The sequence below is a fragment of the Schistocerca piceifrons genome, chromosome 10 (assembly GCF_021461385.2).
Source record: "Schistocerca piceifrons isolate TAMUIC-IGC-003096 chromosome 10, iqSchPice1.1, whole genome shotgun sequence".
Taxonomy (NCBI): Eukaryota; Metazoa; Arthropoda; class Insecta; order Orthoptera; family Acrididae; genus Schistocerca; species Schistocerca piceifrons.
This window is the reverse complement of record NC_060147.1, coordinates 74,651,628-74,670,208: the sequence shown is the minus strand read 5'-3', so window position 1 is coordinate 74,670,208 and position 18,581 is coordinate 74,651,628. Positions and strand designations below refer to the sequence as shown.

Sequence of the window (18,581 nt, the reverse complement as noted above, 5' to 3'; positions counted from 1 at the left end):
TCGATCTCCTGCATCAATGCCTAAAGAGTTGTGAACGGCCAGTGAGTGGCCATAGATCAGTATGATGACAAATGCACCTCAGCTTTTAGGAATTCCTTGATACAATGAGCCTTTCAAAATGGACAGTGGTTTAGCACCCTTCTAGGGAAGTATACCTACTTCGATTGCCCGTAAGTCTATTCAAAACTATGGATAAAAAATGTAACTCCTGTCACTCCACCCATCTTCTTCTCATTCAAATGTGCCATTAAGAATACGATGCAAAATTTTTATTCAAGCTGATGTCGATTTCTAGTACTCCAGTGAGTTTGTGTCAGTTCTAACTTCTATATCTTTTTTTTCTTGTTGTACATGTGTATCATTCAGAAACTGAGAGAAAATACGTTTGTAAAATTAGTTCAAGTTTCTGCTGGACTCAGAAATAAGAAATTGAACCATTTCTTAAGTGGACTGACAGCTTACATTAACTAAGTATTTTCGTCAGTAATGCAGACTGCATAAGTATATTCTGTGTCTGAGGGCATTCAGATAAATTGTTCAGTGATGTAAGGTTGCTAATAAAATGTTCAGTTACAGCATTGTGCTAGTATATTTTCCTTAACACACAGTCCTTCACCATACCTGAAAACCTGTAATGTGTTGACACAAAAGCAATTTCTTAGTACTACACTCAAGCTACAGTTCAATTGATTTGAACCTGATTGAGTAAAATATGAAAAGTTTCCTTGTAGTTGTTTCGACGCCTTCTATTATAAGCAGTCTGTGTTTTTTTTTTTTTTTTTTTTTTTTTTTTGTTTCCAACAAATACTGTGTTACTGTGTAACAAGACTGTTTTCAGTTTGTTTTGTTGCACTTCCTGAGACCTCTGTCATTCAGTGAGTGTGTAAGTACTAAATTGGTGTTTTATGTTATCAATAAATTGGAGCTTTTTGTAGTTTCTCTGGAAACGTATTGTAATTTCAGTGCAGCATTTTATGTTTTTGCACTCAATATTATATCATTAATTGTGGCTTGCACCTGTTTGGAAGATGTTTGTAAAGACATGGTCCTTAAGAGATTTGTGGAAGGAAACTGGAACCTGATTACTGTATTATGTGTGAAGTATAAAAAACATATCTGACACTGTTTATTATATTAATTTATTATTATTACTTTTGTACAGTTAACTACAAAAAATTAACTCACACACGCACAAGACTTTTAAATATATCTTTACACTACGAAAAGTTACAAGGACCCATTTCTGAATTGTTTTATGTAATTTTCACAAACTACAGTCAACGTTTAATACTTACTTATAATGTCTGAGAAATGAATAGTAGTACTGTTTTCTTCTGGTGAAATTGAACCGCAAGACTCAAGTGTTCGAACTTCTGTGAATATTTATGTTTAGTTACTTCAATTTAATATACTATATAATAATATTGAACGCGATGTGACTGTTTATATATGTATGTATACTTATATAGGATATTCTCATTCTTTCGAAACAATACTTATCATACAAAAATTACGATGAATTACAATAATGAATTCAAGTAAAATAAATCGACAAACAACACTCATTTGATGACTACCGATGCTGTGGTGTTTTCAGCAGAATTGATACAATAATCTCTGAATCGGTTGTCCCAAATTTTAGTGTGTAGACTTTAACAAATACACATCAATGGTTAATAGTAAAGACAAATACTTTCCATTACTTTCTATGGAATATGAAATATGTTCTGAGAATACCTTCCTCTTAAAAAAGTGTTCTTTTTTGTTAATATCAGTAGTACGTATTTTAGCACAGCACATATTTCTTGCTATAAATTAGTTTAAACCTATCGAAACACTCAAAACTTCTGTACGAAACATATGTATGCTATTCCATTGGTGTATAAAGACGTATTCTACAGTTTCATATAGGACCAGAAATAGTTTACGTCATTTTATATTACGTATACCAGTTTCAATCTTACACAAAAAAGTGTGTGCAAGTTTTGTTACAGACTCCTTCTTACGTATATCGTTTCCTTGTTCATCTGAAAAAAGAAATTATACAATTCATCACAAACAATTTCATATGGAGGGGTCCCAGCATTCCTCCTATTATAACAAATACCGATTTTTATTCCTTTTGAAATATAATGTATATACTTTAATAAGCTTTTATACCTTAATTATGTAAGTCCCTAGTTTCATTATATTGATGTAATGTTGCCTTTTTGCCTTTGTATACAAAATAGCGATTTGGTTTCTTTAAAATTGAATGTCCACAAATTATTCCTTTTGTCAATTCATTGTGATAATTTTGCATGAAATGTATATATTTAATGTAAAAAAAAAAATCTATTGAAGTGTTAACGAATAGCGAAACTGAAATTTTTGATGTAAGATTCATTGAAACTCTATGAGAGATATAAACACACAGGAAGTTATTATATCTTTTAATTAGAAAATATGTTCATGGTTTATATATTACGAGGCCTCTGGTAACTGAGCCAAGGAATTTTACAATAATGGAAAATTATATATTTTTCCTAGTTAACAATGAACGAAAATAAAAATAATTTATCTCAGCTTTGGTATAAACGCGTTTAGTCACAAAATCAATAACATAACATAGTGCAAAATGGTATTCTATATCGATACCTATATTATCTTTGTTCTCTTGCTTTCTACGTGACGCATTCTACAGGTGTTATTGTTGGAAAATCAAGAATACCTTTCGAATTTCCCCCTTTTTCTTGTCTGTAAGCTCAACCATCATAGCTGGTATTCACATACAGTAGTGTAAAACTTACGAGTTAATAGCTAGTCGTTCTATGCATTCACATGTAATGAACTATACGATAAATCTTTCCTTGTATATAGTTATATATATTTCATAGTTTATATTGCACATTTAATAATATGTATGGGGATAAAGGTGCCCCCCTCTACTGACAAACTGACCTCTAGAAAATTCAAAAACAGAGCTGAGGTACTGTTCAACTACAATACGCGAAGCCCTCACAAGTGAGGTGATATCACCTTCTTACTCTACACGTGTCATCTAACCATAATATTCCAAGTTAGGCTCGGAACCAACATTTCTATAATCTCTGCATGTAAGTCTCTCCACTATTTTGGTAGCTTTAAGGTTGTCACACCAGCAGACATCAAATGAAATGGTCAACTGGTGGGTTGGGGACAGCAAGGGACATTGACACAGAGCCATCTCATGGGGCATAGAGATAGATAGACTACAAAATAAAATTTTGCTCAACACGAACTATCCATTCCAACAGATGTTAACCAGCCTGCACCATGGAGGGCATTGTGGACCTACTCTGTACAGCTGTACAGGCGATTAGGAACGTATATTTTTTCCATTTACTGGAGCAAAATAAAATTTATTAATAAAACTGGTAGCCACAAAAGTTCCTCCACGTGTGGTATCAGACTGAATAATATCTCTTGGAACACTACATTCTAGAACTCTAACATGTATTTTTTTAGCATTTTTAGAAATGTCCTTACTAACTAGTTAAAAGCGTCTTTATCACATATTGAAAAAGAAAAATTAAAAATGAACGATCCAGCCAGCAATGTTCATAGTCTTTCACTGACCTTTCCGACGAAAGTCTGCAGAGCTTGTCTGTTCTTACACGGTACGGCGTACGCCTGTGAACCTCAATGTCTTCTGATCTGCCACTTCTTAGACTGGTGTCGTGTAGACGTTTCATGGCCCAGAGGTTTCCTGCACGTACGTGGGATGGGGGGTGGGGGGGAAGGGAGGGCAATGTAGATGGACCTCTCTCCCGCTGAAGATGGGCAGGACGTTTTGGGGTTGCAGACTGGCGATGGCAGCGACCCTTCAGGGAACGATGGTGTTGACTCTCATAACTGGGCGAAACATTACTACTGTCACACGACCAAGGAAACAATTAGCAACATCACTTTTGGCAACTTTCACTCGAATAACTCACTTCCTGATCACCAGTAATACGATGCTCGCAATTTTCCTTTACCTCCTACATTAATACGATAACACTGCAGAGCTTCGATACACACGCATACACACACACACACAGCTAAGCACTTTCAAAGCTTGAAAATACTGGACCATCGGCGGCGCATCTGCACACATTCATCGCTCGTTGCGACTAGTCATGAAATTGTCGGAGATCTGCGCAGACCAACCACGCAGCCTTCGTTCAATTATCCACATAGAGGACTCTCTCGTAGGTCTTCCTCTCTTCGAAAAATCTCATTTCTGAGGTTTTTAACGGAGACCGCATTATAGTCAGAGCGCTAAACGTGTGTTTCGTAGGTCGCTGCAACACATGGTTACCCTTCTTCTTTCGTCACATTTTGGCAGATCAAAAACAGTCAGTCGCTCCACTGAAGAAGTCACTTTCATTTTTTCTCTCTTTTTTTTTAAAAAAAAGGGGGCAATGCAAAACGTATTCTCAGCGTTCAGTTGTAAAAGGGATAGGTTCTTCTAGCTGCATCACATTGGCATGATGGCAAAAAGGTTGTGACAACATTTACTGTAGCGTTTCATCTACTGTTAACACAAGCACATCTGTCGTTTGTTTTTCCTAGAATAAAGTTAGCTCGTGATACTAAGCTTGTTATTATACTTGCTTTTCTACTTGGATGCTGAAATCGTGTGTTCTTTTGATTTTTTCCTCTCTTTTTACACGGATTTTATGAAATGTACGACAGTGAGCTTAGATGCGATGCATTAAAAGAAATTGGGATGTGCCTCCCATATGCCCAGGTTGTTAATTGAAGAGGTTGGATCTGCTAGCATCCTTTGAGCTACAGTGTCGACGTTCCTCTTCGTCTGAGCTTGCGTCTGAAAACAAATTGTTCCATAAACGCCACATCCCATTTACAGCCAAGTTCCTAATTTAAAAGCGCTTACACGCACACGTCTAGAAACGCACAGAAAACAGTTTGAATATATGCTTAGTGACTATTTACATTGGACTTGTCAAAATTTTAGCACATTTATAATATATATATATATTTTCAAATTTTGTTCACTGTCTCCTCTTGCTACACTTCAAGCGCTGCTTTCTTAAATATAGTGACTATACGCGTATATGTATATATATATAATTTAGCACACACTCGCACGCACAGCTGTGTAATTGCAAAAAAAAGGCTGCCGCTCTGAGTAAAAAGGTTCCTTTCTCTAACGATGTATGGGGGTTATGGGGGAGGGACAGCCACAAAATTTCTTGGGGGCACATGAGGGTGGACGTCATAATACTTTTCTGCGGGAACAGCTTCTGAGAGGGGTCGGGGCGGGGCGGGGGGAGGGAGGGAGTCCTTCCGGCGAATTCCTCTGTGCGGAGGCCGGAGGTGCGTGGCGGAGGGTGGTGGGCGCGCGGCCCGCTCACTGCGGCGACGTCTGCGGGGTGATGTCGGAGCCGGCGTTGCCGTCCCCGTTCTGGCCGGCGTCGGGCTTGGACTTGTTCTCCTTCTTCCACTTCATGCGGCGGTTCTGGAACCAGATCTTGATCTGGCGCTCGGTGAGGCAGAGCGCGTGCGCGATCTCGATGCGCCGGCGGCGCGTCAGGTAGCGGTTGAAGTGGAACTCCTTCTCCAGCTCGAGCGTCTGGTAGCGCGTGTACGTCTGCCGGCCGCGCTTGCGCTCTGCAACACAGGAACAGGTGGCGTGTCATGAGGCTCCGCCGCTTACCGGTATCTCGGACAGTGTTAAAAAGCAGCTGTAAAGATAGCCTGTGACAACACAGTCTCCGCAAATGACGCATATAACCTTCCTGGCAGATTAAAACTGTGTGCCAGACTCCTTTCGCGGGCAAGTGCTCTACCAACTGAGCTACCCACGCACGACTCACGCCCCGTCCTCACAGCTTTAATTCCGCCAGTACCTCGTCTCCTACCTTCCAAACTTCACAGAAGTTCTCCTGCAAACCTTGCAAAACTAGCACTCCTGGAAGAAAGGATACTGCAGGGGCCATGGCTTAGCCACAGCCTGGGGGATGTTTCTAGAATGAAATTTTCACTCTACAGCGGAGTGTGCGCTGATATGAAACTTCCTGGCAGATTAAAACTGTGTGCCGGACCGACTCTCGAACTCGGGACCTTTGCCTTTCGCGGGCAAGTGCTCTACCAGGTATGTAGGAGAGCTTCTGCGAAGTATGGAAGGTAGGAGACGAGGTACTGGCGGAATTAAGGCTATGAGGACGGGGCATGAGTCGTGTTTGGGTAGCTCAGTTGGTAGAGCACTTGCCCGCGAGAGGCAAAGGTCCCGAGTTCGAGACTCGGTTTGGCACACAGTTTTAATCTGCCAGGAAGTTTCATATCAGCGCACACTCCGCTGTAGAGTGAACATTTCGTTCTAGACGCATATAAACGGTTATTTTTCTTATGAGCGACCACAAGCTTCAAAACACGGTTCAACGGCTTCTTTTGACTCCAAAAACTGAAAAAAGTAGCTATCTTATCCATCAGAGCAATATAAAGTGAAAAGTGTTAAAAACAGCTACAAGGTGGTCTGCCATATTCTGACGGATCAGGAATATAAAACGTAACTCTAGCTACGAACTACCACATGCTTCAATACTCGATAAAAAAAAAAAAAAAAGTAAACGGATCATTTTACGCAGCGTACCCATTCGCAATCTGTAAGTTACACTGCCGGAAAAAAACTGATACACCTGGAAAAATGACGCCGATTTTGATCCGATGATGGCATATGCCACATGGCGGATATAGATTGAAAAGTGTTATTTGAGTATTAATCGATTGTACAATAGTGCCATATCTTTCTCTCGAGCTGTTATATGTGAGCGGGCGCCAATGTTTTAAGCTCTATCGCAGGCTTAGGTTATCATCTTTGGTGTGCGCGTAGGCGCAGGAGCAGATACTGGTTACTTTGTTAAACTGAAGCAGGTGTAATGTTATGTTTCAAATGTAAAGTTTCAATTTATCGCTGTATTTAATTAAGATGATTTTGTAATGGTAACTGATCTGAGCCGGCCGCGGTGGCCGAGCGGTTCTACGTGCTTCAGTCTGGAACCGCGCTGGTGCTACGGTCGCAGGTTCGAATCCTGCCCCGGGCAAGGATGTGTGTGATGTCCTTAGGTTAGTTAGGTTTAAGTAGTTCTAAGTCTAGAGGACTGATGACCTCAGATGTTAAGCCCCATAGTGCTTAGAGCCATTTGAACCACTTTTGATTAACGGGAGAAGAATCCCGGTATGGCACGTACAGTTTTAACCCGTCTGGAACTGTGTTATTATGAACTGTCTGATTCTAATCACACTGACGTTCTTCATTCATTTCATGTAACACAATCTGATGATGGATTGAGCCCTAACAGGTAATGCTGTAGACCGACTGCGACAATATACGAACGTGATTGAAGCCTACAAATGAAGCTTTTATTCCTACCATAAATGTTTTCTGTAACTTATAAAAATGACTGTGCTGTTTCGATCTTCCAAAAATTTCAGTCTCCTGGAAGTGTTCTGTCACCTTTCGTCTGCAACAGTCCTTCTACATCTACATGACTACTCTGCAATTCACATTTAAGTGCCTGGCAGAGGGTTCATCGAACCACAATCATACTATCTCTCTACCATTCCACTCCCGAACAGCGCGCGGGAAAAACAAACACCTAAACCTTTCTGTTCGAGCTCTGATTTCTCTTATTTTATTTTGATGATCATTCCTACCTATGTAGGTTGGGGTCAACAAAATATTTTCGCATTGGAAGAGAAAGTTGGTGAGTGAAATTTCGTAAATAGATCTCACCGCGACGAAAAACGTCTTTGCTTTAATGACTTCCATCCCAACTTGCGTATGACATCTGCCACACTCTCTCCCCTATTACGTGATAATACAAAACGAGCTGCCCTTTTTTGCACCCTTTCGATGTCCTCCGTCAATCCCACCTGGTAAGGATCCCACACCGCGCAGCAATATTCTAACAGAGGACGAACGAGTATAGTGTAAGCTCTCTCTTTAGTGGACTTGTTGCATCTTCTAAGTGTCCTGCCAATGAAACGCAACCTTTGGCTCGCCTTCCCCATAATATTATCTATGTGGTCTTTCCAACTGAAGTTGTTCGTAATTTTAACACCCAGGTACTTAGTTGAATTGAAAGCCTTGAGAATTTGTACTATTTATCGAGTAATCGAATTCCAAGGGATTTCTTTTGGAACTCATGTGGGTCTCCTCACACTTCCCGTTATTTAGCGTCAACTGCCACCTGCCACACCATACAGCAATCTTTTCTAAATCGCTTTGCAACTGATACTGGTCTTCGGGTGACCTTACTAGACGGTAAATTACAGCATCATGTGCGAACAACCTAAGAGAACTGCTCAGATTGTCACCCAGGTCATTTATATAGATCAGGAACAGCAGAGGTCCCAGGACGCTTCCCTGGGGAACACCTGATATCACTTCAGTTTCACTAGATGATTTGCCGTCTATTACTACGAACTGCGACCTTCCTGACAGGAAATCACGAATCCAGTCGCACAACTGAGTAGATGCCCCATAGGCCCGCAGCTTGATTAGAAGTCGCTTGTCTTTTTATACCGGGCTCGCTTTTCGTAGCAGTGGGTGTCGGTAATCAGTGAGGCCAGACACCGCACGCTGCACAGGAACCAGCCAGCCATTTCGGAGTTCCCTCCTTTCCATTAGGCCGCCCGGCCGCCCGGCCGCCCCTGCTGGTCCTTTTGCGTTGCCGCCTCGGACGTCCGTCTTCGTCCATCTGTCGGCCGCGTCTCACCCAGGTGGCTGACACGCAATTACTGCCCACTCCCCGATTGGTCGCCAATTAGACACACAGCAACTGCGCAGCGCGGGGGGCGACGGGATTAACAAAGCCGCCCATCCGGCCACTCGTAATTGCAGTCCACTCCCTTAACAACCTCCCCACCTCTTACATTCCCCTTTCACATTTCCACGGTGCACCATCATTGTCTCAGTTTTCAGCTACTCCAACTTGCTCGTTAGTATGTTTACTGAACGGCAGAAATGGTGATATAGCGTCCCTACAGTTTCGTTTAGTGGTAGAGGAAAAATCTGGACGCAGTACTGAATCTTGCGGTAGGTAGTTTCTCCCTTAACAACCCTACAACTTTTCAATTCTTTCTTCATATTTCCGCTATGTATCATGATTGTGTCAGTCTTCGACTACCGATCGTTCTAACTGGATAGCAAGAATGCAGTTCTAGCAAACATACACGTTCTTGCATCTAATGTTAGACGAACAACAGTGGAACTGATATTGAAGCTTATGGTAGCTCAAACCAAAATAAGCTGCTACACACCGTATGTTTAAAAATTTGTTACTGCTGATTTTAATACTTTTACTAGTTTATAATGTGTTACAGGATGCACTGAATTAAATCAGATGATGTGGTAAAAAGAAAGTATGATTTAATGTACGTAGACTGAAACGGAGAGTAAAAATTAGTACCAAGGCCGTGAATCGAACTCGGGTCTTCTCCTTACTAGGCAGGTGCATTAGCCACTTTGCCACCTTGACATAGCGGTTCATATAACGGCACCGTTTATCCTGGCATGCCTCCCTCCTCGAACAAGATTCTCAGTGCCTCCCCAGTCTTCTTGAAATTCAATTTTGTCACATGATGACATGGACACCGTGGCTGTTGTTTGAAGACAAATGTTGATGGTGCTAGGACAGCAACCAGCCACAAACTTACTTTCAGTTCCTTTATTCAAAGGGTACCGTTACCGGTTTGTAATCGTTTTGATTCATCCTCAGACGGCTTACACGCTTTCTTTATTCTTTATAGATTAATTGTCGTGAAACATCGGTTTGGAGTGTTTGTTTCCATACCATTCGTCAAACAGATGTAAATGCATTCCCACTGCATTCTTATTGTTGCACACGTAAATTGTTCTCACTGAACACTTTAGATTTGTCAACGAGAAGATTTCTACCACGCACCACATGTTTTGATACATGTATGTGTCAGTGACAAATCTAAAGTGTTCAGTGAGAACAATTTACGTGTGCAACAATAAGAATGCAGTGGGAATGCATTTACATCTGTTTGACGAATGTTATGGAAACAAACACTCCAAACCGACGTTTCACGACAATTAATCTACAAAAAACACACCACATGTCATAAAGAAAGCGTGTAAACCGTCTGAGGATGAATCACAACGATTCGAAACCGGTAACGGTACCCTTTGAATAAAGGAACTGAAAGTAAATTTGTGGCTGGTTGCTGTCCTAACACCATAAACATTTGTCTTCTTTCAATTTCTCCTTACACACGAACAGAATTGCTGAGGCTCTCCATGTTCTGGAGTAGCACCTCAGCATGGAGAAGCCAGCCTGAAACCCAGGCGCAGGTACTTATACAAATGAAATGACGCACTGTCAGAGACTTCACTGGTCCCATAAAGACACGTTTTCTTGTATATAGACTGAAGTGGCGAGTGAAAACTTGTACCAAGATTGGGAATCAAACCAACGCCTCACTCAGTTTGAAAGAGGTCGTTGAGCCATGTGTACTTCCATCTTTCCACAGCTCGCTTCCTGAGCGTCGTGTGGAGCCAATATTTTTGGTAATCGATAGTGTTTGGGTGCGATCGGGCTATAGCATCTCGTTGCTGTCTTTTATTGCTTCGCTTCTATTTCGTTTTTCCGCGGTTGTTCAGGGTTGGTCTTTTATGAAGCACTTTCGTTTGAACTCCCGCCCGTAGTGTACCCACTATCGATTGCGAGTTCTGTCTTTGGTGTACTTAGAAACCGTAGGTTGGTAACACGTCCAACTCACGTGTTTACTGCAGCAGACTCTTTGGCCTGTACTATTTATAGGCGAGCGCGGTCACACTGGAGGAGGTTGTCGCGCAGTGGCCTTCGTGTCTGCTCTGGTGACATCGACATCCTGCCTTCCGCGTACAGGTGTTGTTATTGAACCCACACATCTATACGTGGAGGAATGTCAGCCTGGTTGAGGCCCCTCTGTCCGCTCTTCACTTTCTGAATAGCATGGCGGCGAGCTGGTATGACATGGGCATACAGAAACTGCCACAGCGTTTACAAAAATGAATCGATAGAAATGGTGACCATGTCGGAAAATAGCTAAACGTTCAAGCTGTAAACTGATGCAAACCATTGTCGAAATAGACACGTCTATGTACTTATAAAAAATAGGAGACCTTACTTTTGGGATTACCCTCGTACGTAAGCATCCTGCCCGATCATCTGCATCTTCATGTCCATTCCGTATTCCGGCGGACTTAGGCAATTCCAGCAGGACAATGCGACACCCAATACGTCCAGAATTGTTACAGAGTGGCTCCAGGACCAGTCTCCTGAGTTTAGACACTTCCGCTGCCACCAGACTCCCCAGACATGAACATTACTGACAAGGGAACCTCCCCATCGCACCCCCCTCAGATTTAGTTATAAGTTGGCACAGTGGATAGGCCTTGAAAAACTGTTCAGTTTCTCAAGCCCTATCCACTGTGCCAACTTATAACTAAATCTGAAGGGGGTGCGATGGGGAGGTTCCCTTGTGAGCATATCTGGGATGCCTTGCAACGTGCTGTTCAGAAGAGATCTCCACCCTCTCGTACTCTTACAGATTTATGGCCAGCCCTATAGGATTCATGGAGTCAATTCCCTCTAGCACCACTGCAGACGTCAGTGAAGTCCACACCACGTCGTGTTGCGGGGGCCCTACACAATATCAGGCAGGTGTACCAGTTTCTTTGGCTCTTCAGTGAATAATGATTTTATTTCAAATAGTTCAATAATTGTCACGCTGTAGCTGTCCTGCAAACAACCAGCCGTCAATCCGTTTGTTATCGTGATCCAGGTATATGGGGCTGCAACCGTCTGCTGGAGCAGCGTGCGTCCGCGGCTGTCACGCGAATCCGTTGCGAGATGCGGACACAGGGGTGGGGCCAGCCGTATAGGATCACAGTAACTTCGTTATCTAGCGCGCGCAGCGCACCCGCCACAGTCGCTGCAAACTCGCAGGGGCTGGCCAGGTGCCACCGAGCGACGCCGCACCGCGCTGCAGATGACCGCGGACACGTAACGAGATTATGCCGTCGCGTCGCGGGCACCAGTGTGACAGTTTACGCGGCCGGACCGCGAGTGTGACGTCACGGCGGGTGGCCGCGTCTTGCCGTATCTGCGCCGGCCACTCGCTGCCGGTAGAGCGGTGGTAGCGAGGGGGGGGGGGGGGGGGGGGACGGCCGCAGTGGGCCCGGCTTACGTCACGCCGTGATGAAGACAAACGGCGCTTTTCAAACACATTCCAGCGGCAGGCAGGCTCTGTCCGTTTGTGAGTCGCCTCTGCCAGTCCCTCCCCCTATCCCCTCCCCCGTGGCAGCATCACCAGCTCTCTCGCCCCATTCCGGCTCAGGCAGTACAGCCACGTCCGCCCACACCAGTCCAACCCTCAGCTTTCAATATACACTACTGGCCATTAAAATTGCTACACGACGAAGATGACGTGCTACAGACGCGAAACTTAACCGACAGGAAGAAGATGCCGTGATATGCAAACGATTAGCTTTTCAGAGCATTCTTATAAAAACAATTAAAACATTTGTACTTTCGACACCACGAAAATTGTACGAATGCACATTCATTTTCGTCGCAGTCGCATCTGTATTTTCTCAAGTCCGCAGGAAACGCCACTGCGTTGACGTCATGGAATATAACTTTTTGCGATGGATCTAGCGTCGCGAAAACAAAAGTAGCATAGACGGGTCTCGAACCAGGGTCGCCTGGACGGGAGTCTCGCTCGCTTGCCACCTTTCTTTTTTTTTTGTTCTTGTTGATCGTTGGGTTTGGTCGTTGCGGACGTCACATGACATCCGTTAAAGTTCATTTGCTGATCCTTCCACTCAGTTTTTTATTACAGAGGCCAAACAGCTCTCTGACCGAACACGCTACTCGCTCACTGGCCACAATAGTGAAACTTTTCTGTATGTAAAGAGCTGCCCAAACTTTAACACTCAATATTTCAAAAACGAGGCCGCATTGGCACCTACAATTTTAGGGTGTCATAGGTGCCCACCCACACTATAAGCAGGCGAAGTGGGAGCTCATAACTCGATGCACCTCCCAGAATATCCCCTCGTGAGTATCACTGATATGACAAGCAAGTTAGGATACTGTTACGGTAATATGATATTCTGTGAGACTTCCATCTGATGATGGGCCTGCGGCGGCTCGAGTGGTAGTCAATGATACAGAAAATCGCACCAACTCAAAGAACGACTGGTTCAAAATGGTTCAAATGGCTCTAAGCACTATGGGACTTAACATCTGAGGTCATCAGTCTCTAGACGTAGAACTACTTAAACCAAACTAACCTAAGGACATCACACACATCCATGCCCGAGGCAGGATTCGAACCTGCGACCGTAGCAGCCGCGTAGTTTCGGGCTGAAGCGCCTAGAACCGCTCGGCCACAGCGGCCGGTGAACGACTGGTTGTATATTGTAGCCACATATATTGATCAGCCACAACATTAAGACCACCGACCTGCTATCAGTATAAACCCATCCAGGCGATAGCAGCCTCACCTGGCGAATGGGGAAGGCGCGCGATCTATATTTTACCGAGGGCAGACTGTGATGGCTCGGAGGCTGGGCACAGGCATTTCGGAAACTGCGCGACTTGTCGGATGTTCGATGAGTGACGTAGTGACTGACTATCTCCAACACGTGGCGAAACCAAGGGGAAACCACGTCCAGAAGTCGTGGAGTTGGGCGACTACCTCTCTTCACAGATGTCCGACTTCATAGGCTGTGCAGACTCGCAAAACAGGAGAGGTTGTGAATTGTGGCGGCGCTACCATCAAGACTTTAATACAGGGCAGAGTACAAGTGTTTCTGAACACACACAGCACCCTACACTCCTAGCGATGGATTTTCACAGCCGATGACACGTGAATGTCCAACTGCTAACACAACGACATCGGCAACTAACGACTGAAATGGACAAGTGATCGTCGGCACTGGACATTGGCACAGAGGCATAGCGCTGCAAGGTCTGATGAATCCCGATACCTTCTTCATCATGCCAATGGGAGGGCGCGAATCCGTTGTCTGCCAGGGGAACAGCTCCTTCACACCTGTACTGTGGGACGGAGACAAACTGACAGCGGCTCCATTATGCTTTGGAGAACATTCACGTCGGCATCCATGTGTCCAGTCGAGCTCGTCCAAGGAGTATCGTACCCTGGTTGCACACCGCGTACACCCCTTCTTGACGATCATGTTTCCGAGGGCAGTGGCATTTTCCAACTAGATAATGCGACATGTCACAAGGCCAGGAGTGTGATGGAGTGGTTCGAGGTACACTGTGGCGAGTTCCGTTTGATGTGCTCGCCCCCCCCCCCCCCAACCTGCCAGATCTGGACCCCCAACGAAACCATCTTGGATGTGATTGAACATGGTGGCTTCCCGGAATTTACGGGAATTAGGTAACTTGTGTGTGCAGATGTGGTGCCAACACCGTCCAGCGACCTACAAAGGCCTTAATGCTTCCATGCGTTGCCGCTGTTATCCGTGCCAAAGGTGGACATACCGGCTACTAGGTAGGTAGTCGTAATGTTATGGCTTATCACTGTACATCGGCAACGGAACTATAAAACACGTGAATAGCTTTAAATACCTGAGCGAATGGATGGGTTAGATGGAGTCTTTAAAGCGAGAGCCATATAGATGGAAATAGCATTCCAAACTACACGAGACATTTAGAACAGAAAGCGCTCCATAGATACCAAATTTCATCATCAACCTTGTCGCAAAACCAGTGTCCCTTATACATCTGAGTCTCTTAGCCTCTCTGAGACGTGTTTACGAGCAGAATTAGAAAGAAAAGAGGAAAATATCTCACGCAATACACAGGCCAAATTATATAAAAAGGGGTTACTATAGCCGGCCGTTGTGACCGAGCGATTCCAGGCACTTCAGTCTGGAACCGAGCGACCGCTACGGTTGCAGGTTAGAATCCTGCCTCGAGCATGGATGTGTGTGATGTACTTAGGTTAGTTAGATTTAAGTAGTTCTAAGTCTAGGGGACTGATGACCTCAGATGTTAAGTCCCATAGTGCTCAGAGCCATTTGAACCATTTGGATCACCATAAAAAATCAAAATAACAAATACAGGCACAATGCGCAAATGCAGAGTCTGATCCTAGGGCCACGTAAAAGAATGAAACATTCCAAATGTACGAAAGATATATCCAAAAATTCTAACACCAGTGAACAAGAATAACGTGGCACATGAACGCCAGGAAAGATCTAGAGGAACTGAATACAAGCCGGATCGTACGAAAAACCTTCACGTTCTTTTGGTGTGGCAGTATTCTGTATATTTAAACATTGTTTCTATAAATTGACCCGCCAGGGTAGCCGAGAGCGCTAACGCGCTGCTTCCTGGACTCAGGTAGGCGCGCCTGCCCCGTATCGAATCCGCCCGGCGGATTAACGACGAGAGCCAGTGTGCCGGCCAGCCTGGATGTAGTTTTTAGGCAGTTTTCCACATCCCACTAGGTGAATATCGGGCTGGTCCCCACGTTCCGCCTCAGTTAAACGACTCGCCGACATCTGAACACGTTCGCGCTATTCCATGAATTACACTAGACGCAGACAGCTGGGGTACACTGATTCCATCCCATGGGGGTATGGGGTGGCGGTAGGAAGGGCATCCGGCCACCCCTTCATCCTAACCTTGCCAAATCCGTTTCTAACAATGTCGACCCTGCGTCAGTGCGGGACATGGCACCAGTGAAAGAAAGAAAGAAGAACTGTTTCTATAAATTCAGGCATCTTAACGTATAACCAAATGAGACGAAAAGCAGACTTTGATTGGACAGCTTCAACAAGTAATTAGAAATCGTCAGAAAATGCCTTTAACGCAATAGGATACAATTGTCTACAAATTAAATATGTCCATGGGACTTTTGAATGTATAAAACGAATACCTAATCATTTAATTTTTTCTTCCTCTCCTTTACTTTCTAACTTTATTGGGTTCATGGTCAGTGTACAGACTGAGGAACAATGCGGTTTTTTTTCTTCTCTCTCCCTCCTTCAGAAACGACTCTCGAATTAGAAGCTGGCGGAACATTTTAAAGTATTGCTGCCTGCTTAGCAAGAAGTGCTAGGATCCTAAAACAATGTGACTCCGATGTACGGAGATTCGCTCATGTGTCGAGCGGCGTGAGCTTTTACAGTCGTTTGTTTGTTTGTGGGGCGATGCCGTTCGTGCGGAATAGCGGCTAATTAGAAGCGTCCGAAGGCTACGCGCGGCTATCAGATAATTACCCGTCGTAATTGTTTCGGGGCACGTATCGCACTTAATTGGCGTTAATTAAAAAGTTTTGCACAGGCGCCGCTGAGGGTGAAGCATGGTCTCTTTCGGCAGAGTTGACATAGGGTTCAAACGACACTAACTCCCAACGTAGTTTTGTCGAAACACGAGTGGGATTTCTCCAGCATAATATTTGCATGGCGACACCGATCTACAGCAAGTCGCACGTTGCAATTTATTGACGAACGGTTTTCGATGAAAGGCATCTGTCATCTAAGTTTTAGTGATGAAGCTATCACTTTCTCAAAAAGTTATCGTTTGTTGACGACGTGTTTCGGAGAGTGAGTATTCATTATCAAACTCGCAACAGTGATGAAGCAATCAGTCTGTCACATAGTGATAGCTTCATCGCTGTTTCAGATTTGAAACGGATGGCTGCCAACTGAAACCGATCGTAAATAATTCATTACCTCCAACTGAGATTGTATACTACGTACCATACTATCTATCCTGAAATGATCATGGCAAACTCTTTCGCTAAATATGGTATTACTTTCTGGCCTCGACATATATTTATTGACGTCCAATCCCTCCAGATAATGGTTTAAACGTAGTATGGTCGAAAGCAACCTTCCAGGAGCAATATACCACGAATTTGCATGGTATGTGTGTAAATGAAGACAGATTTCAGCAGAAGAACTGCCAGGGTAAACATTTTTCGACCTTCCTTCTTGTTACCCAGTCGCTATCTACAATTTTTAGAGCAACCAGGCTGCAGTTATAAGAGTCAGTGGATATGAAATAGTGGAACTAATTGAGGAAGATGAGAAACAGGGTTGTAGACTATGCTCGGCTTATTAAAATTTTACGTTGAGTAAGCAGTGATTGAAAAGAGATATATCAACAAAGGTGAAACAACGATAACGGCAATGATGGAGGAATTAGATTAGGAAATGAGGAGTCGGAAGTAATTGGCGAAGTGTGCTAACGGAAAGTAATAAAACTGGCGAAAGCAAAATTTAAGACTACCTGTATACCGTCCTAAGTGCAGACAGACAATTAGTAACATGAGATTTTCTGAAAACTAAGAAATACGTCAACAAAAAAATACAAAGCTAGGTGTTGTGAAGTCTGTCCAGTATTGTAGCGAAACGAGGATGAACAGAACAGAAGCTACTGAAATGATGTATTACAAAAGGTTACCGAGGTCGGCTAGGTAGGTGAAGATGTACTGAGTGAAACAGGGTGGGGGGATAAGCTTTATGGTATAACTTGACTGAAGGAAGGAGCAATTTGAGATGACACATTACGAGGTATCAAAATACAGTTGATCTGGAACTCTAGGGAAGAGTGGTGGCGTGGGAAGATGAAGATGGTAGAGGAAGACCGAGAGACTGTCATGACCTTTTGATAAGGACTCCAAACGATGGAGCAGTAATTTAGAACTGTTTCCAACAATAGCGTCTAGAGAGCGGTTTCCGTTGTAGAAGTACTACATCTTGTCAACTCTCCCACTTGATTTTCCTCACTACTGGTTTCAAGCATTTTATATCGCATATACTTAACGATGTGACATGATCCACGAACTTACCACTGATCTTGTAATTGGACAGCATTATGTTCCATCGCATTGTTATGGGGCTGCCAGTTAGTACACTGATGTTGTGTCGGGTCTGCTTTTGTCCAATGTAATGCAGCAACTTGAAGTTACATGGTCTCAAAAAGTCTTTGGAAGCCCCTGCTGTAATATGAGCCATGTTGCCTCTATAGCCGTCCATAACTGCGAAACTGTTGCTGGTGCAGGATTTTGAGCACGAAATGATCTCTCGATTTTGACCCATAAACGTCCCATGGCAATCATATCGGGCGATCTGGGTGGCCAAATTATACGCTCGAATTGTCCAGAATGTTCTAGAAACCAGTCGCGAACAACTGTGGCCCAGTGACATGGCCCACTGACATCCATAAAAATAAGATAGTCGTTTCGGGACATGAAGTCCATTAATGGCTGGAGGTGGTCTCCAGTTAATGATCGGTTAAGTTGGACCACAGGACACAGTCCAGTCCATGTAAACACAGCCCTTGCCATTATGGAACCACCATCGGATTGCACAGTGCCTTGTTGACTACTCGGGACCATGGCTTCGTGGGGTCTGCGCGACACTCGAATATACCATCAGCTCTTATGGATCGAGGAAGGATGAGCTAAGAAACCTGCCTTTCCGTTTGAAAAGAGCCATCCCGACAATCGCCTTAAGGGGAGCCGGAGGTGGTCAAATCCAAAAAATTACGATT

At 43.9% G+C, this 18,581-nt stretch overlaps 1 protein-coding gene across 2 annotated transcripts in view; it reads right to left on the bottom strand.

Moving 5' to 3' along the window:
- Nucleotides 1–1,162: 1,162 nt before the first annotated feature.
- The window catches only part of LOC124718850 (homeotic protein antennapedia-like), a 70,703-nt gene continuing 53,284 nt past the window's right edge, over nucleotides 1,163–18,581 (bottom strand). The window contains exons 2-3 of one of the 2 annotated variants that reach the window (XR_007005915.1): nucleotides 3,598–5,637; nucleotides 1,163–2,027 (exon numbers count right to left, since the gene is read on the bottom strand). Coding sequence is in view for 1 of the 2 variants with exons in the window: in XM_047244473.1 (XP_047100429.1) it covers nucleotides 5,378–5,637 (260 nt within the window). In the remaining variant the exon portion in view is untranslated. Of the gene's footprint in view, nucleotides 5,638–18,581 lie in introns of both variants that reach the window. The other variant, XM_047244473.1, reaches the window with a different exon arrangement.